This window comes from Felis catus, chromosome D3, assembly GCF_018350175.1.
Source record: "Felis catus isolate Fca126 chromosome D3, F.catus_Fca126_mat1.0, whole genome shotgun sequence".
NCBI classification, from domain to species: Eukaryota; Metazoa; Chordata; class Mammalia; order Carnivora; family Felidae; genus Felis; species Felis catus.
Genome location: NC_058379.1, coordinates 94061859 through 94087565, shown reverse-complemented (window position 1 = coordinate 94087565; position 25707 = coordinate 94061859). Strand labels below are relative to the sequence as shown.

Here is a 25707-nt window from a genome sequence, read left to right as displayed (position 1 = left end):
GAGTGCTCTGCCCGTGAGCACAGAGGCCGGAGTCAGGGAAAACCTGGAAGCCCTCCGTGTCCTTGGCTGTCCCTGCAGATGTCCGAGTTGCTTGGAGGACCCGCTGCCTTACCAGAGGGGACGTGTGCGTGGGCCGTGATGCCTCCCCCTGTAACTCCAGGTTCGGAAATGGTCCCACAGAAAAGGCGAGGTCCCCCATGTGTGAAGGAGAAGGAATGTGAGCCCAGAGGCTCTGATGGCTGTTTCCCACAGAGGTGGACGTGTGTCCTGTGGTCTGGGGAACGTGGCTCCTAAGAGCCCCATGGCAGCAGGAGAGCAGCAAACTTGAAAGTCCTAGGCTGTGGAGGTGATGCTGCTGGGATCCCTCGGGTGGCTGTGCGGCCTGGGGTGGGTGTCACCGTCACCATCGCATCACTGTCGCTGTGGGAACGACATGGGCCCCCACACAGCGCTCCAGCCCGCAGGCACTCACCGCGGGGAGCAGAGGGGGCAGGCTCGCATGGCAGGGTGCATGCGAGGGGCGCCTGTGGGCTCGGGTCCCCTGCGGGCTGGAGCGTGTCCCTCCAGCCACCCAAGGAAAGTGCCGTGACCTGGAGAGGTAAGGCCTGGGACCCGGCAGTAGCCTGGGTCTCATCTTGGAGGGGGATAAAGCTTTGGCAAAGCTTCGGGGAAAACTGCCGTCATATTCGGTTGACCGTGGGCAGGGCTCAGGAGGCTTGGGGCTGCTGTCACAGACGGACAGGCGCCCCACCGCGATGCCTGAGGACTTTAATTATCAAAAATATCTATATCATATAAACAGTTAATTTTGGTTCATAAAGATATAAAATAGCCATACCTTTGAGTGAAGAAATCCTAACTCTGGTGAAGCCTTAAAATAGCAACAGGAAGTTAAAAAAAAAAAAACACTAATGCATTTGAATTAAAGAAGGTATCTAATAGGTATTATTTGGTAAATGCGAATAATGTTATTTAAAGCCTGCTATCTATTATATACTTCGCTGAAATACTTAAATATCTATGTATATGATTTAAGTGTGCATAAAAGACTTGGGCATTTTTCTTCCAGACTCTCTACATCATTCAGCACACAATTCAAAGTATTATGATATATCCGAAACATTCTTAATTATAAAACTCTCAGATTATTGCTTTCAGCGCTAAGGAATAATTTTTCTTTTCCTTACAAGAACATTTAATGGTTGTGATTTCTGGAATACCGTTTTCAATATCTCAAAAATTAGAGTAACAAAATTTATTTTTAAATTAGGATTATGATTTAGAGGCAAAGTAGAAATTACTACTTATTTAAATTATAAAATAGAAAATAATAAAATCATTTCAAGATAATGGTGAAAGAGTTCTTGCCTAAGGGTCTCCGACTTATTATTTGGCTCTGGTTGTTATTTCAGGTTGAAACAGCATCACTAGTATTGCTGTCTTAGAGCATTTTGCTTCGGGGAAAAGCCTTCCCAGATTCATAGGTGTTGATCACAATGGCCCAAGCAGGAAGAGGTTTAATTAAACGGGGAATGAGTCCTGTAAATAATCCTGCAAAACCATTCTTAGCAACAGTGTTCTTCATGATAGTTCACGTTGACATATGCAGAGGCATAGAAATTTTATGACATTCACATATCCAAAGTTGTGTCTGCTTTTGTGTTTTTGCCACGTCAAAGGGCAAGGCTGCGATAGCTGCAGAAAAACCAGACGATGCCCCAGAAGTATAACCAGACGATGCCCCGGAAGTATAACCAAGACTACCCCAGAAGTAAAGTGGATCATAAATGTTGGTTCATATAAACCAGATTTCACACACAGCGGCTTCTTTAAGACTTCGTAATTATACCAGTACAGTGATCAGGCAACAATTCCAGCAACAGTTGGTATATGACTTTTATTTTCTCCTAATTTTGATTTCAGAAAATTAGTTAATTGATCATAGCAGGTAAACTAAATGACTGTGGCAGGAACTGCCATCACTAAAGTAGGGGGAAAGCCACTCCACAGGGATTTAATGCCCTCATTTCGAATGGTTTTCAAAAAGGCATCCAATGGGAACGTCCTGGCTTCTTACACCATGCTTTGTTGCCTTCCGCTTCGCAAACACATAAATGATCCGTAAGTCCATTACTCTACACAAAACATTTTCCTTTGGAGAATGGGTTGCATTGGGCTTGGAGTTGAAACTTCACAACATCCAGAGGAGTTACCATTAGTGATGTCAGGATAGCTCCAGCACAAGAGGCAAACATTTGTTGAAGAGGTGTCACTTTGATAATCTGTGGTCCCTGTGATTCAGGATCCATTATTTTTAACTGATTGAAGAAAAATCTGGTTTAAGTCTTTTCCTCAACTCTATGCTCCATTGTTTTATTGTTTGTAACATCGGTAGCTGAAAATCTGGTGAAGGAGGGCAAGAGGTCCCGGCAACCCTAGTAGGCGGGAATGACCCTTGTAGCGGGTTGGGCTAGCCTCCTGGGCTAACTGCATTCACTATGTTAGGTCAACAAGGAGCCACAAGGACTCTTCACGGTAGTGGAGGGACCCGAAGCCACCGGCCTTTTTAAGCTGTTAAATGTGAAAAAAATCTTCATTATCTGCCTTCATGTTGAACAATAGTTTCATTAGGTATAAAATTCCAAGCTGACACGTTTTTTTTTCAGTCTGTTCAAGACCTTGCTCCCTTGCTGTCTTGTCTTCTACTGATGAGCAACTTGACATTATTCTTCTTTGTTCCTCTGTATGTAATAGATCCTTTTTTCTTGCTGCCTTTATAATTTTCTTCTTATTACTGGTTTTGGTGAGAAGTTTGATTATGTTGTGCCCTGGTGTGGTTTTCTTCATGTTTCTTGTGCTTGGGATCCGTTGCACTTCTTACATTTATGACTTAACGTTTCCATAAAATTTGGGAAGATTTTGGCCCTTTTTTTCCTCCAGCAATTTTTTCTGCCTTCCCCCAACCCTGAAATTCAGGGACTCTAATCACACAAATATTATGTGCTTTGAAGTTATTCCACAGCTTACTAATGCTCGGTTGATTTAAAAAATTCTTTTCTCTTTTTTTAAAAAATTATTTTTATTTTTAAAAATTATTTATTTATTTATTTATATTTTTTAATTTTTATTTTTTTTATTTTTTAAAAAATTCTCTTTTCTCTTATATTTTGCAATTTCTCTTCCTATGTCTTCAAGTTTCCTAATCTTTTCTTCTTCATCTAATCTGATATTAACCCCATCCATATATTCATTTTTCATCTCAGATGTTGTGATTTTTATCCCTAGATGGTTTTTTTGGGAGGGAGTAGAGTCTAAAAATATGTATATAATTTTCTGTATCCCAACCTAACTTTTGAACAAATGGAATATAGTTATAATAACTGTTTTGATGCCCTTGTCAGTTCTAACATTCATGTTGGTTCCAATTTTTTTTTGTTTTTTTTTCCAGTTGGTCTATTTGTCTCTTCATTATAGATCACATTTTCCTGTTTCTTTACGTGCTTGGTAATTTTTGAGTGGATGTCAGACATTGTGAGTTTTACCTTGCTATCTGCTGAATATTTTTAAGTTTCTATAAATATTTGTGAGCTTTGTTCTGGGGATGTGGTTAAGTAACTTGTAAACAGTGTGATCTTTTTAGATCTTGCTTTTAAGATGAGTTAGGTGGGAGCATTGCTCAGCCTGGGCTAGTTACTCCCCACTGCTGAAGCAATGTTCTACCTAAAGCCCTGTGAATTCCGAGGTTTCCCATTCTGGCTGAAAGGAAGACACTGCTCCTGGCCCTTTGGGAATGCTGCACCCTGTGGATGCTTACCTTTTTTGGCGGTTCTTTGCCCGGTCTTGTGATCGGTGCTTGCTTTGTCCTGCAAACTCCAGCCGCCTCATGTCCTAGACCCAGCTCTGTCTTCCCCACTGTGGGTTTCTGGGGGCTTGGCCTGGTTCTCACTTCATTTTCTGCACCCTGGAAACTCCAGGCCGTACCTGGGACAGTTTGGGGTTCACTTCACCTGTATTGCATCTCCTAGAGATCCCTGTCCTTTACTGCCTCGTGTCCAGTGCTTTGCAGACATCTATTTTGCCCAGTTTGTGGCTATTTAGACAGTAAGTCTGGTCTCTGTTGTTCCATCTTGACTGGAAAAAGAGTGGCAGCTCAGTTTTCATTTTCCTGGCTTTTGTATTCCCTTAACCGCTCCTAGCTGCTTGTATGTGTGACTGCCCATCTGATGTGGGTTTTTCTTCCTCCTCTCGACACTGGACTTTGCCAGAGTGGAAGGATGCCTCACCCTTCCTTTGGGAAGCAGTGGTGACCGATCGGTTGTTCCTTTTGCCACCTTTGCTTTGTTAGAATCGCTGTCCTGGGCAGCATTAGGGGTCTGCTTTCCCTTCTTTCTTGTACCTGTCTTATTTCACTCAGTATCATGTTCTCAGTTCATCCATGTTTTAGCACGTTGCAGAATTTTCTTCCATTTTAAGGCTGAATAATTCTCCACTGTATGTACAGACCACATTTCGCTTATGCATTTACCTGTTGGTGGACCCTGAATTGCTTCTGTGTTTCAGCTATTGCCAATAATGCTGCTGTGAACATGGTTGTACAAATATCTGTTTGAGTCCCTGCTTTCAGTTCTTTTGGGTGTATCCCCAGAAGTGGAATTGCTGGGTCATGTGATTCTGTGTTGAATTTTGTGAGGACCCTCTGTACTGTTTTCCACAGCGGCTGCACCATTTCACATACCCGCCAACAGTGCACAGGGTTCCAGTTTCTCCCTGTCCTTGCCAACAATTGTTTCTGTTTTTTTGTTTTTAATTTATTTTGAGAGAGAGAGAGAGTACATGAGCACGAGCCGGGGAGGGGCAGAGAGAGAGGGAGAGAGAGAATCCCAAGCAGACTCCAGGCTCAGTGCAGAGACCGACATGGGGCTCGATCTCACAAACTGGGAGAGCACGACCTGGCCGAAATCAAGAGTCGGATGCTCAAGTGACTGAGCTGCCCAGGTGCCCTGTGTTGTTTTGTTTTGTTTTTAAAAGCAGCTGTCCTAATGGTTGTGAAGTTGTATCTCATTTTGGTTTTGATTTTCCTTTCCCTAATGATTAATAACATTGAGTATCTTTTCATGTGCTTATTGGGCATCTATAGATGTCCTTTGGAGAGATGTCTGTTCAACTACGTTGCCCCTTAAAAAATTTTTTTTTTGAGTTGTAAGCATTCTTTATATATTCTGGATACAAGTTCTTTATTGGGTATCTGATTCACAAATATTTTCTCCCATTGCATGGGTTACCTTCTTACTCTGTTGATTATGTTATTTGAAACAGAACTATTTAAAAAATTTCATTTTTTCAGCTTTATTGGGGTATTATTGACATATAACCTATTTAAGATGTACAATGTGATGACTTAATACACTTATATATTGTGATATAAGTACCACAGTAAGGTTCATTAATACTTCCATCCCTTCACATTATTTATTTATTTCTTTTTTTGGTGCAGGTAACATTTAAGATCTACTTTTTCTTTTAATGTTTATTTATTTTTGAGGGAAAGCATGAGTAGGGGAGGGGCAGAGAGAGAGGAGGACAGAGGATCCGAAGCAGGCTCTGTGCTGACAGCAGCGAGCCTGTGGGGCTCGAACTCACGAATCGTGAGATCATGACCTGAGCTGAAATCAGGTGGTCAGCTGACTGAGCCACCCAGGCACCCCAGGATCTACTCTCTTAACACCTTTCTTTTTTTCCTTTTCTCTTTTTGAAGTAAACTCTACACCCAACATGGGGCTTAAACTCATGACCCCGAAATCAAGAGTCGCACACTCCGCCGACTGAGCCAGCCAGGTGCCTCAGCCACATTCAAGTGTATAATACAGTATTGTTGATTATAGTTACCATTCTGTACATTAGATGCCAGAACTTACTCATCTTACAGCTGGAAGTCTGTGCCCTTTGACCAACATCTCCCTACCTCCCCCACCCCCAGTGCTGGCAACTGCCATTCTGCTCTGTTTCTACAAGTTTGGCCTTTTTGGATTCTACATATGAGTGAGAATACACAGTGTTTGTCTTTCTCTGACTGATTTTACTTAGCATTATGCTCAAGGTTCTCAAGGCCTATCTATATTGTCACAAAAGCAAGATTTCCCTTTTTTATGGCTAAATAATAGTCTATTATATATATATACACCAGTCGTCTTTCTCCATTCATCTCTTGGTGTGGACGCTTAGGTTGTTTCCATGTTTTGGCTATTGTAAATAGCGCTGCTGTGAACGTGGGGTGCAGATGTCTCTTCAAGATAGTGATTTCATTTCCTTTGGATAAATGCCCAAAGGGGAATTGCTGGATCATGTGGTGTTTCTATTTTTAATATTTTGAGGAACCTCCATGTTGTTCTGCACAGTGGCTGCCCCAGTTAGCGTTGCCTTTTCTCCACATCCTCACCAACGCTGATCCCTTTTTTTTTTTTATTCTAGCCATTCTGACAGGTGTGAGATCGTATCTCATTGTGGTTTTGATTTGCATTTCCCTGATGTGTGATGTGGAGCATCTTTTCATGTGTCTGTTGGCCATTTGTATGTCTTCTTTGGAAAAATACGTGTTCTAGTCCTCTATTTTTTAATTGGATTGTTTTGTTTCGTTTTTGTTTTTTGTTTCGGCTACTGAGTTGTATGAATTTTGCATATATTTTGGGTATAAACCCCTTATAACATGACAGTCTGCAAACATTTTCTCCCATTCTGTTGGTCTCCTTTTCATTTTGCTGGTCGTTTCTTTTGTTCTGCAGAAGCCTTTCAGTTTGATGCAGTTCTCCTTGTTTATTTTTGCTTTGCATTGTTGGTGTCCTATCCAAAAATCGTTGCCAAGACCAATAATTTCAAAGAGTTTTTTTTTCCTAGAAACACAGAAGTTTATAATTTTGATACAGTCAAATTGGTCTATTTTCTCTTCTGTTGCTGTGTTTTTGTTCTCATATCTAAGGAGCTGTTGACAAATCCACTGTCCTGATGCTCTCCCTCTGTGTTCTCTGCTGAGAGTCTTACTGTTTTCTCTCTCATGTTTAGGTCTTTTTGAGATAATTTTTGTGTCTGCTAAGGTAAGGGTCCGGTCTCAGTCTTTTCTCAGAAATTTTGTAATAAAGGCATTCTGTTAGTCATTTGCCAGTTGACCTGCTCCTTGAGAACCTAAAATAGAAAGACTTGTGACCGATTGACCTCAGACCCTGTTTCCTAAAGCCCCCTGGACCTCACCTGGTGTCCTCAGCTCGTCTGTTCGTAGTCTATCCCTGTCCTGGCCCAGGTTCTCGGTTCTGACCCTGTTTTTCCACTCCTTGGGCACAGAGTCAGGAACTTCATCCGGGTCTGAGATCCGCCCCCTTGTCACATCCTCTCATGACTTCATATTCTCTGTAGGGAGCACCTCAGTGTTTGCCCCCAGCTCCCCTGCACGCTCAGGCCACCCCCGTGTTACAGCTGGGGTTTGTTCCTGAAGCAAGCCTGGCTCATACCCTGCCCTGCTCTAGGAGGTGACCCCCACTCTGGTGTGACGTCACACCTGCAAACCATGCCCCGCCTCCTGCCTGCGCTCCCCCTTTCTAGCTCAGACTCTGGGCAGTGTTCTCACGCAGAGTGAGGGAATGGAGCCAGAAGGGGGGGGGCGGGGCTGGCAGGACAGGCACATGTGTGCAGGTTGAATGTTTCCCTGCCAGCACTTCCCGGGCCCTGGGGGGCCGGACCCGCCGCCCCGTACTGGCGCCCATGCCTGCAGCCCTTGCCGGGTCACTTTCCTGGCAAGGCGCCCTGGCTCCAGATCCTGCCATTCTAAGGGCTGGGCCAGGATCGGGTGCATCCTGCACCCTCAAGCTCCCTTTCTATTTATCCCCATTTCCCTGACCTGCCCTGACGCCGCTTCTGTCCCCAGGACCTCCTGTGTTTATCTGCCAAAGCCCAAGAACTTCACGTAGTTTGCCGATTTGTGAGTGCTTATGGATTTGGTTTCTGCAGGACACATCTATCTGTCAGGCGAACGATAACATTCTATCAACTGTGTAGTGATGATAAGTACATACTTTTATTGGCCCTTATTATGGGCTGGGCACTTTATTGGGTTTGTAAGATTAACTCACGTAACCGTTAGAATAACCATAGGAGGTAGGTTACCTTATTCCTTTCACACCTGAAGACACCGAGACACCTGGTTAACTGATCCACTTGTGGAGGAAGGGGTGAGGATTCTAACCCAGGGAAGAGACTTCAGAGGCTCCGGTACAACCCCTGCACTATACTATCACAGGATTTAAGGATTTTAACGTCTTTACGGTGACTAATATCAAAGCTCCCTCACAAGGGACCTGCCAAGAGCACACGGAGCCCCCCACAGCCCACGTCCATCTCACGTCCATTGACTTTGACCCCCTCGCTCCGCTCACGTCCTCTCCTCACGGCGCCCTGACCCGTACGCCTGGCTTACCTTTGTCTCGCCTCTCGCCCTAGACTTTGACCCTCGCCACTTCTGGCACTGGAGCAGCTTCGGGGACTACGTGCAGTGTGTCGTGGCCTTCACGGGCGTGGCGGGCTACATCACGTACCTGTCCATCGACTCGGCCCTGTTTGTGGAGACCCTGGGCTTCCTGGCCGTGCTGACCGAGGCCATGCTGGGTGTCCCACAGCTCTACCGCAACTACCGCCACCAGTCCACTGAGGGAATGAGGTAGGCGGCCCCTGCGGCTCTCGCTGGACCCAGTGGTGGGTGCCAGTGCCTCCAAGTTGGTGAGAACGGAATGTGCACGCACACGGCTGCCGTGTTTTCGGTCACGCTTGTGAAACCGCCGGGTAAAGAGCGGTGTAGGTTTGAGCACGTTGGCCCTTGATGTCTGGGTGTGTGAGCAGAGACGTGAGCGTGGGACGGGTTGGGGGAGGCCACGGCCCTCTCGCGAGGCAGGTGTGCGGTGCAGGATCTGAGCGCCGCTCTTTCAGGCTGGCCCTGAAGCATGACGGTGGGAGGGACGTGCCGAGTGCAGAAGGGGGGGCGAGGGAGCACAGAGGTGCACTCAGCGGCGGGGGCCCTGTGTCACGGGATTCACGCTTGTCACGGCGGAGCAGGTGTGCCGATGCCATCCGTGACTTCAGATGTCCTCCGAGTAACGGGAGGCCGGTGGGGCGCAAGTCTTGAAGGCGTTGGGTAGGGCCCTCCCCTGGCCTGGCCTGATGAGAGTCACCTGTGCCATTGGACGGGGTGTCCGTTGGAATCCCAGGGCCCCCCCGGATTGGCTGGTTCAGAATCTTTGCCATTCCTACTGGTTGTTCCTCTGGCACTTGCTCGCTCCCTGCGATGGGGAGCTCCCTCCCCGTGCAGCACTTACAGCTGTGCAGGGCTCTCTTCGAAGCCTATAGTAGTACCTGAACCTCTCATGCATTCTTGCCTAGATCCATGCAGACCCTCAGCCCCTCCCAGGGTGGTTGTGTGTGTGTGAAGGCAGCATCGTGACCCTACCTCCCTGGGGGCCTCTTCTCACCCTCCTCAGGTGCATTGGCTCCCTCTCCCGTGATATGGCTTACAGGCCCTTCCCTCCCCATTTCTCCCTGGATGGATGTCTATTCCACTGAAGCATGACAGAAGAAGACTAGTGTGCACTTTCAGATACGAATGTGCGGCGGGAGGCCTGTCCGGTGGCTGGGGCATGGTGTCCCCTCCTCTGGGGACCCTTGGCACCTGCGGACTCACTGAGGCTGACCACCTGATTTGTGGCCACAGCGTGCTCAAAGTGGGCTCATGTTGATCCCACACCTGCTGCTTCCAAGCCCACCTGCCTGTATCTGTGTGCTTGCCGCACCTGCACTGTCACTGTTTACTGGTCAGATCCTGTAGGCAACTTACTGTATCCGGCATGTAGGGCATACCCGGGCAGTTGAATCCAACATTGTCTCAATTTTCCAAGTTCAACTTCTGTGATGGGAAAGAACTCTCCATGGGTCAGAGGCAGGCCAGAGTGGAGGCTGCCAGCGCCCAAGGTTGGAGGCCGTGATCCACGGAGAGGAAGCTGAGTCCACAGACATCGCCAGAGGCAGGAGATTCAAGCTTCCTAATGTGGGAAATGACACAACAGCCTAATTCCCCCAGTGCCCCCAAGAGCAGCTTGCAGGACGCTCGGGAAATTACAAAAACAATTCTAGTTATGGTAATATTAAGAGTGTAAAATACTTAGAAATTAACTTAACCAAGGAGGAGCGCCTGGGTGGCTCAGTCGGTTGAGTGCACGACTTGGGCTCAGGTCATGATCTCACGGTGCGTGAGCTCGAGCCCCACGTCGGGCTCTGTGCTGACGGCTCAGAGCCTGGAGCCTGCTTCGGATTCTGTGTCCCCCCACCTCTCTCCGTCCCACCCCTGCTTGTGCTCCGTCTCTCTCTGTCTTTCAAAAATGAGTAAACCTAAAAAATTTTTTTTTTCTGAAAAAAAATTAACTTAACCAAGGAGATAAAAGACTTGTACAATGAAAACTACAAAACAGTCTGCTGAAAGAAATTTAAGACATAAGTAAATGGAAAGACATCCCATGTTCATGGACTGGAAGACTCAATATTGTACTACCCAAAGCAATCTCAGATTTAATGGAATCCCTGTCGAAATCCCAGTGATTTTTTTTTTTTTTTGCAGAAATAGAAAAACCAGGCCTAAAATTCATATGGAATATTAAGGGACTCCCAAATAGTCAAAACAATCTCGAACAAAACTAGAAGACTCATACTTTCAGATTTCAAAAATAACTAAAAAGTACAATAATCAAGACAGTGTGTTATTGGCATAAAGACAAATAGACCAGGGGTCTAGAGAGTCCCGAAATGACATTTACATATATGGTTAAGTGATTTTCAGAAAGGGTGCCAAGATCATTCAGTGGAGAAAGGACAGTCTTTTCAACAAATGGTTCTGAGAAATGGCATATCCACATGCAAAAGAATGACATTAGACTCTTACCTGGCACCGTATACAAAAATTAACTCAAAATTGATCAAAGACCTGAATGTAAGACCTAAAGCAATGGAATTCTTAGAAGAAAACAGGAGAAAAGCATCATGATGTTGGATTTGGCAGTGATTTCTTGGATGTGACCCCAAAGGCACAGGAAACAACATAAAAAATACATGTTGGGCTTTATAAAATCTAAAAGTTTTGGGGCACTTGGGTGGCTCACTTGGTCGAGTGTCTGACTTTGGCTCAGGTCATGATCTCACAGTTCGTGAATTTGAGTCCCACATCGGGCTCGCTGCTGTCAACCTGTCAATGCAGAGCCTGCTTTGGATCTTCTGTCCCTCTCTCTCTGCCCCTCCCCTGCTTGCGCTCTCCCCCACGTCCCCACTATCCTGGTGGGTGTCACGTGGGATCTTGTTGTGGTTTTGATTTGCATTTCCCTAATGACTAATGATGTTGAACATCCTTTCATGTGCTTCTTGACCATTTATACGTCTATGGAGAGATGTCTGTTCAGACCTTTTGTCTGTTTTTAAATTTGGTTGTTTGTCTTTTTATTACTGAGTTGTAGATTTCTTTATCAACACTGGATACTGGAACTCTGTCAGGTATATGATTTGCAAGTTTTTTCTCCCATCCTGTGGATTGTCTTCACTTTCCTGATATTTTCCTTTTCAGCACAAAAGATTTTTAAATTGAATAAAGTCCAGCGTGTGTGTGTGTGTGTGTGTGTGTGTGTGTGTGTGTGTGTGTTGCTTATGCTTTAGTTGTCATGCCCAAGAAACCATTGTCTGACCTAAGGTCACAAAAACCTACTCTTTTGGGATGTGTTTTGGGTGGAGTTTGATGGGTGGGAGGAGGGCAAGGTCTGGGCCTGGGCTCGTGAGGGGAGGGCTGGGGAGGCCACAGGGCTCAGCCTGCCTGACCTGCGTGCTGTGGGGGAGGCTTTCTGGACTGTGGGGCAGGGCAAGGATGAGGTGAGAGGTATTTTAGGAGCGGTCTGAGAGGAAAAAGTGCAGGAGCCAAGAATGAGGTAATGGGAGCTGGGATTAAAATAGTGGGAGGGGGTAGGGATGGCCAGGTGTGGGAGGAGCTGGTGCCCTGACCAGGACTCCAGCTCCCAGGCTACCAGCCTGAGCAGGAAGGACATGGCCTGGGGCCTGGGAGGCGACCAGCTGGGCTTCCTGTGTGGTGGAAACCCTGGGCTCCGTGTAGGAGGAGGAGTCGGGGTCTCCCTTGGGTGGCACTCCAGACACCCCAGACATACCGAAGAGTGATAGCCCGACCTCTGCGGCTCGCTCCTCCGTCCCATAGCTGCTGCGAGTGATGGGAAGTCACAGCTCACTGAAGGTCCTGGGAGTCTTGGGGGCAGGGCACCACACAGTCTTGGGGTGACAACGTGAGCTTGTACATCAGAGTCCTTGCTGTCTGCACAGGGGCGTTCCTTCCTGATAAGCAGATTGCTCAGGGTGTTGGTTTTCTCCTGCACCAGACGGGTGGGCGGGAACAACTTGGTTAATATTTGACCTAGGCGGCTGGTCGTGGGACCTCAGCGAGGCTGTCACATTCCTGACCCCGAGCCATAGCTGACTCAAGGGCCGAGGCTGGGTGAGGCGTCTGGTCTGCGCGGCTAAAAATGTTCTTTACATCAGGTGACCTCACGTCTGAGCAGTGACCGCACGTCTGCACGTGCACCTGTGCACTCAGGACCCAGAGGGGCTCTGACAGGGCGCCAGGGGAGGGGTGGCCTCGGGTCCCGGGACTGACCTCAGCTGCATCTTCTGCCCGCCCCATAGGGAGTGCCGCTGTGTGGAGTCCTGTCTCTCTCCGAGCCACCAGTGGAGGGAGGGGCCGGCTTCTGGCCAGGGGGCCGTCGAAGGACCGGCACCCTCACCCCAGGAATGGCCTGGCCCTGAGGGGCTGGGGACACAGGGCTTTTCCAGGCTGGTGTCACTGCGGCTCTGGCTGCAGCCCCAAAGCCCCACTTGAGAAGGCTCCAGCCCGGCCGTCTGCCCGACCCTGCTGCCTGAGCTGGAACTGTCTCTGTGGCTCGTTAGGCTTTCCTTGTGTTTTGAGGAGGGTCTGTCAGTCCCCTCCTAAACTTGGGTGTCTCGGGGGGAGACCGTGCCTTGAGCGCTGAGTCCGTAGAATGGAACGAGCCTCTTCCTCTGAGCGCCCGTTGCTTCCCTCCTGTCTTCATGGCAGAAACCTCGCTTGCTTTTGGAGCTTCTCCATGAGGCGCTTGCTTTGTGGCTGTGGGTTTTCCTCGGAAAGTGTGGTGTTGTGAGTGTGGGGGCTGTGAGCAGCTTGGACAGGCCGGCCCTCCGCGGTGCAGTTCACTCCGTGCACCCGGGCCCCAGTCTGGCAGGTTGCCTGCGGCCTCCTGGTGGCCCAGCCCAGGCCTGGAGGGGACCGCGTGCTGTCAGCTCTGTCCCCCGTTCACCCCGCTTCCCTCACTCAGCTCGTCTCCGTGGTGTGCCCCCCACCTCCACGGTGCCCCCGGTTCTAAGGGTGCCATTAGCCCAAGTCCCTGCCCTGCGGCCCCACTGAGGCCCTGAGCCATGATGCCGAGTCACCCACAGGCAGACATCCCCAGCTGGTGCTCCAGACCAGGACAGTTCAGACCGAGAGAGAGGCACGGGGTGGGAAGTGGAGGGTTTTGATTACCGCAGGTGACAAATCCCCATGGGAAATGTCACAGCAGCCAGCACCGTCCCTCCTGCTCCTCGGCCATGCTGCCCAGGGTGGACCAGGTCCGATGTCCACAGGGACCGGTCGGGGAAGGCGGCCAGTGGCAGAATGCAGACCCAAACTTCCAATCTCAGATCTTTTCCACGAGGCTGCACGGGGCAAGCCCATCTCTCCCCCTGAGCACGACTGCAGGCCCGGACAAAAGGCACGGAGCAGCTGTGGGGACTCCAAGAAGTCAGCCGGCGCGGGCAGGTCACGGGAAGGAGACCGCAGCTTGACACGTGGATGACTGACCTGAGTTCCGTTTTCCCGTCCATCCCTGCCAGCCTGGAACTCAGCACTGTGCCCTGGGTAGGGTGGAGCTCCACGAGGGGCCTCCTCCACTGGTCCCAGCGGGGGGCAGGGCCCCCTCCAGGGCAGAGAGTGAGGAGACGCCCGAGGTTGTTGTCGTTGCTGTTTTGGCCTTGCTCTTATGTCCTGGCTCCAGGCAAGCCCCAATCCCGAAGGGCTGTCTGCCGAGCTGGGGCCGTGTGAGCGGTGGCTGGACAGACACCTGCCCCTGAGAGTAAAGGGGAATCCTGTGGCTCTTTCCCTCCACCCTGCCACCACGTGGACCTGGACACTAAAGCCCTGGCTTTCCAGCCAGAGGACCTGGGAAAGGAGTGTCCCCGAGGCACAGAGTCAGGGAGATGGACAGGAACATCTTGGGACAGGGATCCTGTAAAGTTGCGTGTGACTCCTGGGCTCACGCCAAGCTACGCATGCGTGGACTTGGCCCTAGCCTACATCCCAGAGGCGTTGAAAACTGAATGTTGGGGAGGACCACCACCCACATCCCAGCCCGGCCACTGAGTGCTGCCTGCACAGTCCGGACCCAGGTGGCTCTGCCGAGGCCTTGAAAACTGAGCTGAATTGACCTGCAGCCCACATCAGCTGCTGTTAGAACTCAAGACCCGACATTCTCCATAGGGTTTAATAAGGCATACAGTCTCATTATATGTTAACAATGTCCAGGATACAAACCAAAATTACTCAACATATGAAGGAACCAGGAAGATCTCAGCAGCTGTCAAAGGACACGGGAACCAGCTGACAACAAGGACCGTGAACCAGGTGACAGAGGCACTGCGGTCGCCGGAAACCACTCTAGAGAGCGAGAGCGGACACTCTGGAGATGAATGAGAAACAGAACATCTCAGCAAAGACGTGGAAGCTCTGAAAAAGAACCAAATAGAAGATCTTAAATTAAAAAATACAGAAAACCAAATAAAAATGTACTTCGTGAGTTCAGTAGCAGAATGAAGGTAACAGGAGAAAGAGTCTGAACCTGAAGACCGAGCGATAAAAATCGTCCGTTCTCAACAACAGAGAAAAACGGGGGGTAAAAGTGGACGTAGGGACAGGACCAAAAGATCTAACATTGATGTCGTCTGAGTTTAGGAGACGAGTGTGGAGCAGACAAAAATAGTTAAAGAGATAATGGCTGAAATTTTCCAGATTTGATGTTAGATAAACACAGATTTCAGACGTTTGGCAAATCCCAAACACGTATCACATCACAGTCTGCTAAAAACCAACGTTAAATGTGGAAAGCAGCCAGAAAAAGGTCTGTTATATATAATAAATCTGGATTTTCAAAATGCAGAATTAGTTATCAGCTAACTCAGAACAAACATTTTGAAATACTACGTGAGCCAACACTACAGGCCAAGTGAGATGTATCCGTGGGCTGTTTGGATGTGGATGCCTGCCCACAGACAAGCTGGATGGAGCTCGGCCTTAGGCCGTCTCCCCAGCGGCCGTCCCGGAGAACCTCAGGCTGTCGTGAGCGGAAAGGTCAGGAGATTTCTCCGCTTCCCGTCGGTTCTGCATGGCCAGTGTGACACTTCAGCGGGTGGAGGATGGGACCAAGAGCAGTGTTTGAGCGCCTGCTGCCTCCGTGCGCTGGAGACGGGGCTCCTCACCCCGGTTCTGTCAGAACCAGCCTGGGGCTTGAGGCTGTCCGAACGCCAGGGCTCCGGGGTGGAGGAGTGCCCACTTCCAAGAGCCCACAGCGCCTGCCTCGCCCTCGACCTAAGTTCTCCTCGGTCTGGTGCTTGCGGCTCTGACGGGCACCCTGTCTGCTTGGGGAACTTCACCGTCCTTCCTGCTGCCTGGTGGCACCACCCCCAAACTCTGTGGCCTGGTTTCATTAGTTGGAGAAGGTTCGGCCTGCTGGCGGAGGTGGTCCGATTTAAACACAGCGGACGCGGGAAGGCACAGCGGTGCTCCGCTCGTCGCTCGGGGAGCCAGGGCTCGGTGGTGTGCATGTGGGCTGTGGGCAGTGACGTGAGTGACAGTTGTGCATGTGGGCTGTGGGCAGTGACGTGAGTGACAGTTCCCTCTTTACTCACCAAGGGTCCCTGTCCCCCTACAGACGGGTCTGAGGTGTCTGAGGGGCGTCGGCATCCGTGACCAGGAAGGGAATCACCCTCCAGGGAGCTTTCGCATGGCGGGGGGGGGGGGGGGGGGGGCGGTCTGGCCGGGCAGGGATTTCCGAGAGTGGCCGGCTTTGCTTTGCTTCTCCTGGCAGCCCCTGCTTTTGTCCCCTGGGTGCAGACCGGGGGCTCCGCGGCCAGGAAGAGAAAGCTGAGGCTGAGGGGGCCACCACCTGTCCTGGGCAAGGCTCCTGTGGCCGAGTGCGGCCGTCCTGAAGTCCTGTGGCTGTGGCTGCTGCCCCTGCCTGGTCGGCCCCCTGGGATATAGCGTGGGGAGGCGTGGTCTCCCCCGTCCTAAGGCCACGGCGAGTCTCCTGAGGGGCACGCGACAGACGTGCCCGCAGCCGCGAGGGGCAGAGCACCTGTGAGGCCGTGGGGGCCCCACCGCTGTGTTGGCCTTTTCCCGCCCCGCACAGCCGAGGCCCCTCCGGCCGGAGGGCCTCCCTGTCCCCGTGGCGGGGCATGCAGGGCCCTCATGGCGAGGATGGGAGGGATGGGAGGGACGGGTTGGGGCCGGGTGTCCCCCGACCGCCCCGTCTGCTGAGCCCCCAGCCCCGTTTTGTTTCCTGACCCCTGGCTGGTGTCTCTGCAGCATCAAGATGGTGTTCATGTGGACCAGCGGGGACGCCTTCAAGACCGCCTACTTCCTGCTGAACGGCGCGCCCCTGCAGTTCTCCGTGTGTGGCCTGTTGCAGGTGCTGGTGGATCTGGCCATCCTGGGACAGGCCTACGCGTTCGCCCGCCACCCCCCGAAGCCCGCCCCCCACGCGGCGCACCCTGCCAGTGCCAAGGCCCTCTGAGGCAGCCGGGGAGGAGGACAAGGACGCGTGGCGGTCTCCAGCCGCAGGCGCCGCCCGGCCGCCCGGCCTCCCCGTCGGGGCGGGCAGGCACCGTGGCCCCAGAGGGGTCTCAGCCGTCGGGATCTCTGTCAGCCTCTGTGGGTCTGGGGTGGGCCGGTGGGGGGGCCTGGGTGCCAGCCTTGGTGCCCGCCTGCCCCGAGGACGGGCGCCAGTGGGGTTCACAGCGAGGGCCGGGCTGCAGCTGCTTTCGGGCGATGGAAAAGCGAGTGTTCTCTTCCTTCCTCTCACAAGACGCCTGTCTGCAGCCTGGAACGTGCTCACAAACCCAGGAAAGGCTGACCTGGGGCTGCGACAGGACAGAGGACACCATGAAGCCCCTCCGGAGTGCAGAGCCCGGTCTCAGAAGGGCCCGGGCGCAGAGCCCGCCTGATACATGTGGAAAGGAGGCCGTGAGGACGCGTGTCACGAGCATTCTTGATTATCCGGCCAGAGTTGGCCCTTTCGGGGCCACCTGCAGTGCAGCTGCCTCATGGGACTCAGGACTCGGCCGTCAGCTCGGCAGTGGGGCCCAGGGCTGTCCTGTGGGCCCCCTGGGCCTCACTGCTACGCTGGCTTCTTCCTGGCAGGCACCGGTGTGGACCCTCCTGGGGCTCGGGGGTGTGGTGGGGTGCCGGTGGCCCGCGTGTGCTCCCAGGAAAGCCAGGGGCCCGCGACCGGGTCCCCCAAGGAGGGCTGCCTCACGGGGCGTTTTCCCTGTATCCTGGGGAATGCACGTGTCTGCAGCACACAGCCTTCTATCTTCAGGACAGGAGGCCGGTCTGTGGGCCAGGAGTGGGGACACGTGTGGCCCGTGTCCCTGCTGCCGAGCCAGTCCCACACCCCACACTCTGGGCCCTCAGGCCTGGGTGACCTTCCAGGGTAGGGGGCCGGGCCCCAGCATCTCTGCCCGCCGAACCCCTGGTCCTCCACATCCCCTGCATCTGGCTGCGGTGGGGGCTGCTGGGTGACTCTGGTCGCCCCGTATTTCCCCCCGTCACTGTCACACGAGCATCTCAGCCGTGCCCAGCAGCCCTGGGCAAGCTCCCAGGCCCCCAGAGCCTGTGTTCTGGATGCTTCCACGTGGCTTCCCTTCTGCTGGGCAGAGGGGCAGCTCTGGGGGGGGGTTGACCGGGGTGCCACAGCCCTAGTGGTGTCTGCTGTGCACAGCCGTTCCCTCCTCCAGAGTTTTCCTCAAAAACTCCTGTGTGTTTGAGCGAGGATCCTGCCGAGTTAATGGCCTGTGAGATGACCTGGAAATGCTTAGTTTGTAAAAATGAAGGGACATGTCTGCAGCAGTAATTGCCTCCGAATTAAAACGTCACCGATTGCAGTGGTGACCGGCCGCGCCCAGGTGGGGGGTGGGGGGCGCTCCGTTCTGTCAGCGTGGTGACTGTGAATCAATAAACCGCTCGCGGATCCTGTGTGGCCTCGTGAATGGACTCGGGAGCGAGGGCCCAGGACAGAGGGAGGAACCGGTCCCCGCCCTTACTTCACCTCAGGGTCTCCAGGGAAGGGTGGACGCCCCTTCCTTGGGGTGCGGATGTCCTTGTGAGACCCGACCCGGGCTGCTCGCTCAGGTGCTCCCTCCCCAGGCAGGCCAGCCCCGGACCGGTGACGGCCCTGTGCCGGCAGGGCCCCGACCGTGGAATGCTCTGGAAGGGCGGGAAGTGCCTTGGTTTAGGCCAAGGGCTGTGTCTCAAGAATAATCCACAGTTCTGTATGGCAAGTACAGACGAAGCTGTTTGCACTGAGCAATTTTCTATTTTTTCTTGGAGACAATTTACACTGGGGGGCAAGATACAAAAAATGTCAAAACCATACACAAAGTGAAGGTACGTGGAAGTGATAGTTTAAGTTTTGGGATGCGTCACCCCCCAGCCCTGGATTCTAGTCTGAGAGTGAGTCTGGTCTGGGCCGATCCAAGGTGGTGACACAGGTGTGGCCCTCGTTCTGGCAGCAGACATCCCTGGCGTGGGCCCTGCGGGCCGCTTACTGCCGCAGGACAACAGTCCTGCCAGGCGGTGGCTTTTTATTTGCTTTCTGATCATGTGTTACCTAAAATCAACTTAATTAAGTTAATGCATGCAGTGAAAACTTCCACAGTAAGATGAAAGGCGGCAAAATATACAAAGGTGTCTTTTTGTGAACCCATCTGTGTTCCTGAAAACTCAGCTGCGGCCTCTTCCTGCGGCTCCACTGACGAGCAGGGCAGTGGCACGGAGAGAGTGCCGTGTCCCTCTGAGGAGTCTCCGAGCAGAGAGCCTCTCGGAGCGGAGAGCCACGGGGCCATTGTCGCCCTGGCCGGGACAGCACGTGCCCTGAGCCCTGGACACAGCTGTCTGTCGGGGGGAGGGCACAGGTTTGAACGGCCCCAATTAAAAACAGGTGAAGGCCACCCTCCGCAGCCTTAGGCCTCCTGTTTGTTTTCACGGCCCTTCCTCTGACAGGACCGCATTTGGGAGGTGGGAGCAGTGCGGGGACGCTGTCACAGCTTCCGGGGTGAGCGCCACGGTCTATCTCATCCTGCTGGGCCTCGGAGAACTTACACACATGACACACATGGAGGCTTGTGAATGTGCCGTGGCCCTGCCCACGGCTCTGGGGCCACTGATGCTGTCCTGGTCTCCAGATGGCCAAGGACTGGAGAGAGAGAGAGAGAGGGGGGGGGGGGTGCGTTTTTCCCTAAAGCAAAGTGTGTAGGGATTTTCTGGGCAGCAAGTATGGGGGAGGGTTTCAGACTCCCCAGCACTGATGCTGGAGCTGGTTCCGTCCTGGGGCTGCCGTGCTCGGCCCGCACGGTTCTCCAGGTTGTCCAGAAGCACACAGTTCAGCCAGGGTGGGTGTGGGGGGAGCGGGTGGGTGTGATGGGTGTAGGTGGGGGGACGAGGCAGGGCTCAGGTACAAGAGGGAAAGCACTGTATATACACAAAGCGGCCCCGAGGGCAAGGGGGGTGGTTTCTGGAACGTCACGGCCCCAAATCACACCCCTTACACACTCAGGACGGTTTCTGGTGAGCCAGAGGCCTCTGGCTGGCCTGCTGGTTTGGGACAAGTCACTGACCAGTGATCATAACCTGGGGTCAGAGCCTGCCTCCCGAGTCAGTGATACTCCGGGAGCTGGACAGAGCTCTCCGCATAATTCTGGAGGTGATAACGGCCACATTTCCAAACTGCCCCCCTTCGTTGCCTTTGCGCATTTCGAACAGATTGGCAAGGTCAGCGTCACGTGTAGGGCTCGCACAATTCTATCCCACAGCAGATGTTTCAGTACAGATTTTGTCAGAGTGTGTGAGGGGGCAGTTGGTGGGGACCTGGCGAGTTCCCGGTCCCTGACCCAGAGGGGGAAAGTGAGGCCACAGGCGGCAGAGGCCTGCCCGGCGCCCAGCGGCAGGAGCTCGGACTGTGTGGAAGGGACGGCGATGGGGCTGGGGGGTGGGGAGGTGGGGTGGCTGGTACCGTGGGGGAGGGGAAAGCAAACCTGGGGCTCGCTGGGAAAAGTGCACCCCACGCAGAACGGCTGACAGGTGCCCCTCCTTCCTGGGACCTGTGGTGTTCCACTGGCTCTCCTAGTCTTGGGGGGGGGGGACTCCGGGACACCCACAGAACCACTGAGGCCCCGGGCGAGGAGGACAGGGGACAGGTCCCTCAGGCCATCCACCACCTCTGACCTGGTCCTGGAGAGACAACTCGGGTAATTTCTGGAGGTCTTCGTGGTGAAGCTGAGTGAGCCCCACGGCACAGGAAAAAGCAGTTTGCCCCGGGGGCTCACCGGCCGCGCCAAACGAGGAGCAGAGGGGTGGGCACCCTGAGTGTGGCCTCCACGCGTGGGAACCCCACGGGCACCAGCTACGGCACCCGGGTTGAGCAAGACCCAATGCTGTCACTGCAAGAGCGCGGCCACCCTTGGTCAAGTGTTTGTGGGTTCCCGAGCCCCATCCTCTGGGGGTTCAGCTAACCTGGCACATCAGGAAGAGGCAGGGCTAGGCTTCCGGGTTCAGTCTGCCGAGAGCCTGCACTCAGGGGGGCTCCCCTGGCCCCCAGTTCCCTGCCCTCTCTCCTGGCAGAGCCCTGCTGGCCTCTGCTTGAGTACGTGGACCCAGGAAGGAAGGAGCAGGGGAGCTTGCCCCAGGGAGTGCGGGTTCCAGGGCAGGAGCCCAGCCTCCCACCTGCCAGGAGCCTGCCCCAGGGAGAAGCTTGGGCTGGGGGGGCGGGTGTCAGGCCGGGTGCGAATGGCCTGGTCTACTGTGGACAGAGCGTGTCCCCATCTGATACAAGGGGACCCTTTCTGTCTCGGAGCTGATGTGAGCATCCATGCGAGAGCAGACGGTGGGAGACAGCCTTCACCTGCATGTGGTTTGGGGACCCTCAGCTCATTCTGATCCCAGAACGTTTCTTGGCTGCTGGTAAGACCGTTATTTCAGCCTCCCTACTCCTCACTGCCCTTGCCCACTTGACACTGACCTATAGACTCCAGCGGTGGAGCCCAGGTACTTGTGTGTTTGTGAGTGTGTGGAAGTGAGGCTGGGAGTGAGGAGGAAGCAGATACAGGGGAAACTTGTCTGCTGAGAGGCAGTCCACCCCGCCCCAGAGCTGGGGCTTGTTGTGTAAACCCTGCAGTTCCAGCCCCGGGTTCTATTCCAGCCTGGTTCCCAGAGAACGACCAGCCCCCCGGGGGGGTGGGTGTCACAGTGTGGTTGCAGATTTAGGTACAGGGCTCTTTGCGGTAGGACTCGGAGGGGTACAACCCGGCTTTGCATGCGAGGGCTTTGTCCAGGCAGAGGTGCCCCGCCATCTGCACACATGGACTTCCCTGGATGGCAGGAAACCCCTTCCTGGCCTGGGAGCCCCTGTGCCTGGGGCAGATGCCGGTGCTGCCCACAGGAACTCAGCAGAAGTATGTGCAGGAGAGGTGGCACTTTTTATTGGTTGCGGTAGCATCTTAGGAAATGTCCCCAGAGCAAGGGTCCCACCCCAGCCCCACCCAGCCTGTCCTGGCTCTGGCCTCGCACCAGGGCCCCTGCCAAAGCTGTGATGGTGGCAGGGTGGGTGCGGGTGTCAGCAGGTCCCGGGGCAGCGGTGGGGGGGGGGGGGGGATGCTGCGGGTGATCCTCCCAGGGGCCTGTGGCAGCAATGTCTCCCATGTCATGGCCCGACTCATTAACATGAAAAAGTACAAAGTAACATGATTCGGAAAGTTCCATTCTTTCATGCCCGCAGCAGAAACAGGCTCATGCTTTGGTGAGGACGGGGTTCCAGCGGCTGCACACCCAGCCCCTCCCCCACGGCCCTTGGAGAACCAGGGAGTGTTCCTGAGGCACCCCGGAGGGTAAGCATGTCCAAGGCCAGCACAAGGGCCGGGAAGCATGCAGGCCTTGAGCTTTGCAGAGTGTTTTTCAGGGAGAGCCTGTGGGGGGAAGGGGGGGGTCCAGGAAGCCCCCACGGAGCTGGCCTGCAGGAGGGAGGTCAGAGGTCTGGGCGTGGGTGGCCCTGTGGATGTGACACCTCTGCCCCTGTCCCTGTCGGGGGTGTGGGCTTCAGCAGCGCGCCATGTGCAGGCAGGGGCTCCCTCGCGGTGGGGCACGGCCCCTAGACCCCCTGCGGCCGGCTGCTCCTCAGGGAACTCCCCTACCCGCCCCCCCCCACCTCCACCCCGCCCGCCCCGGGCCGGCCGCAGAGCCTTCTGGTATTTGCTGCAAGCTCGGAGTTTCTGGGCCAGAGGCCGAGCTCCAAAGGGAAGGCGGAAAGCGGATGAGGGAACGACCGGGCTGGAAGCGCTGTTCTCCCGCACCTCGCTGGCTCGAGCGACATGCAGTGGACGGCCCGCGGCGGGGGGGAAGGCGCGGGGCGGCCGTACGGGGTGGGCCCTCCCCTCCCCTGTCTCCTCCCCGCCCCCCCCCCCCCCCCCCGCCGGGTCGCGCGGCGGGCGGGAGGAGAGGCGAAGGCTCTACTTCTGCCGAGGCTCTTCGGGAGCGGGCCCCGGGCCCGGGCGGCAGCCGTGGCCGCCCCCGGGCCCCTGCGCGCCGTCCTCGGTGGCGGGGGCCGAGCGCGTGCTGTCCGAGCGCGTGCTGTCGTCGCGCGGGGCCCGCTCGGGGCCGACGGCGCGCCGCTGCTGCTCCTTGAGCTCCGAGTAGGAGCGCGAGAAGGTGTGGAAGATGGACGTGGCCGGGAAGGCCATGAGCAGGATGCCGCTGAGGATGCTGCTGAGCGCCACCACCTGGCCGGGCAGGCTGCGGGGCACCATGTCGCCGTAGCCCACGGTGGTCATGGAGATGACGGCCCACCAGTAGCTGGCCGGCACGCTGGAGAAGTCGCGGCGCGCGCCCAGCTCGCGCTCGGCCAGGTGCACGAGCGGCGCGAACAGGGCCAGGGCCACGCACAGGAACAGCAGCAGCAGCCCGAACTCGCGCGCGCAGCGGCGCACCGTGAGGCCGAGCGAGCGCAGCCCGAGCGAGTGGCGCGCCAGACGCATGACGTAGAGCACGCGCAGCGCCCGCAGCAGGCGCAGCGCCAGCCCCGCGCGCTCCAGCAGCGCCGCGCCGCCCGCGCCCGCGCCCGCGCCGCCCGCCGCCAGCCCCGCGAGCAGCGACACGTAGAAGGGCAGGATGGCCAGGATGTCGATGATGTTGAGCGGCGTCCGCAGGAAGGCGCACTTGCTCTCGGCGCGCAGCGAGCGCAGCAGGAACTCGAAGGAGAACCAGGCCACGCACACCGTCTCCAGCACGAACAGGCTGCGGCACTTGGGGGAGCACTCGCCCTGCGGAGGAGAGGGGGCGGGGGTCACGCCCGGGCCGCCCTTCCCGGCGGGACCCCGACCCTCGGCGGGGGCGGGGGGGGGGGTTCCTGTGCCGGAAGGTCCCGATCCCGCCGGAGGCGGCTGGCTTCCAGATCGGGGGCGGGGCGAGGAGCTCTGCCCACGGCCCCCAGCGCCGCCGGGGAAACGTCACTGAAGCCTCTGCAAACGGGGCCCCGGGGCAAACTGCAAATGGAACATCTCTTCAAGAAAATGGAAGAAGTTTCGCTTAAAAAGGCGAGAGGAGGAGCCCCATCCCACCCCCACCCCGGGCTCAGAGAGGACACCCCAGTGCCCAGCGCCACGGGGCTCCCCCTGGGGGAGTGCGCTTGAGGAGAGGGGCGCCCTGTCCCTGGGCTTGTGGGGTCGCTCCGCGCCCCGCCCTCAGCTCAGAGAACGGGAGTCACCAAAGCCCCCATTCCCAACTCCCCAGCCCCTGCGCGGAGGTTTTGCCTGGGGGCAGAAGCGGGCTCCCAAAGCAGCTCATCTCTTGCACAGGCTTCATTTGTAACACGGTAGGGAGAAGTTCCACTTTCGAGGGGTTCTCCGGAACCGTGCGGGTGGTAGTGAAGGAAAATGGGAGGGCATTCAGACCGTGGGCGTCCCCAAACTGTGCCTCCGGAGGGGCAGCGTCAGGGGCTCAGCTCTGTGTGTGTCTGGGTGTGTGGGGAGGGCAAGGATATACTCCACCAAAACAATCCGGCCAATCACTAAACAAATGGGCAAATAACAGTAGCCCTGAAAAAAAGCGGCGGGGGGGGTATTACCCAGGGCTGCTACAGTGTACTATGTGAAATGCCCAGTTTCCAATGAAAAAAATCATGTCAGGCAAAAACACAGTAAAGTATGATCCACACAGCAGAAAAAAATCAGGCAACAGAAACTGCGTTTGAGAGGCCCCGGTGTCGGATTTTTCAAAGGAGCGTCACCGATGCGCTCACGGAACCAGAGGCAGAGGGAAGAGGTGAAAGGTGCGATGACAAATCCATTGCATCGAATGGAGAATATCAACAAGGAGAAACTTTTTAAAACAACCACATGGAGATTTTGGAGTTCCAAAGTACAAGTAGATATCACGGGAGGAGCTCCACAGTAAGATGTGAACCGTCAGAAGAATGAACTGGTGAACTAGATTATGCCGAGAAGAGAGAAGGGGGACCGAGGAGAGTGTGAAAAGTGTGGGGCGAGTTTGTAAAACGCCAGTGCCGGAAGGAGCGGGGAGAGGGAGGCGGAGACACACGCTTTTAGAAATAAATAAAGGCTGAAAAGTCACCAAATCTATGGAAACACAGAGACCTGCACATCCCGGAGCTCCACGGATCGCAAGCAGGCCAACCGCAGGGCCGCCCCACCCCCTACCCCAACCCCGGGCAGGCAGAAGCAGCGTGTCCTCGCAAAGTGACTCGGATCAGGCTAACGTCTCAGCAGAAGCAGCGCAGGCCAGAGTGCCGTGGGGAAACGTGTTCAAAGGGCTCGGGAGAGGTGGCCATTGAGAATCCCGTACCCAAGCAAAGCCGTCGTTCGAGGGTGAGGGTGAAATACAGACTTTCCCAGAGAAGCAAAAACTGAAAGAATCTGCTTCTAGCGCAGCTGCCCTGCAAAAATTTAGGCTGAAGATCCCAGCATCTTCATGACCTTGGATTGGGCAAAACGTTCTTAGAGATGACGCCAAACACATGAGCAAGCAAGACAAAATAGATACATTTAGTCAAGATTTAAGACTTCTGGCTTCAAAGGACACTGTACGGCCTGAATTGTTTCTCTTCAAAATCTTATGTTCAAGCCCTGACCCAGAGCACCTAGAAAGGGGACTGTATTTGGACACAGGATATTTTTTTTTTAATGTTTTACCTATTTTTGAGAAAGAGAGAGAGAGAGAGAGAAAGCATGCATGAGTGGGGGAGGGGCAGAGAGGGCGACAGAGGATCGGAAACAGGATTTGCACTGATA

General features: G+C 54.3%; 2 protein-coding genes and 1 pseudogene across 7 annotated transcripts in view; 1 reads left to right on the top strand and 2 right to left on the bottom strand.

Annotated features, from left to right (window-relative positions):
* The window catches only part of SLC66A2 (solute carrier family 66 member 2), a 48659-nt gene extending 30271 nt beyond the window's left edge, over positions 1 to 18388 (top strand). For 3 of the 6 annotated variants that reach the window (XM_023242135.2, XM_023242136.2, XM_019815472.3), the window contains 2 exons: positions 8485 to 8701; positions 16721 to 18388. In XM_023242135.2, the coding sequence (XP_023097903.1) occupies positions 8485 to 8701; positions 16721 to 16928 (425 nt within the window). In that variant the 3' untranslated portion in view covers positions 16929 to 18388. Of the gene's footprint in view, positions 1 to 8484; positions 8702 to 9515; positions 10260 to 16720 lie in introns of those variants that run through there. The other 3 variants (XM_045041308.1, XM_023242138.2, XM_045041309.1) reach the window with 3 other exon arrangements.
* Positions 1280 to 3070, bottom strand: LOC109493544 (annotated as a pseudogene).
* Positions 18389 to 22879: 4491 nt separating the features above from the next.
* Positions 22880 to 25707, bottom strand: part of KCNG2 (potassium voltage-gated channel modifier subfamily G member 2) — a 69887-nt gene continuing 67059 nt past the window's right edge. Inside the window, exon 4 of the mRNA XM_023242134.2 lies at positions 22880 to 23721. Coding sequence (XP_023097902.1) covers positions 22912 to 23721 — 810 coding nt within the window. The 3' untranslated portion in view covers positions 22880 to 22911. The remainder of the gene's footprint in view (positions 23722 to 25707) is intronic.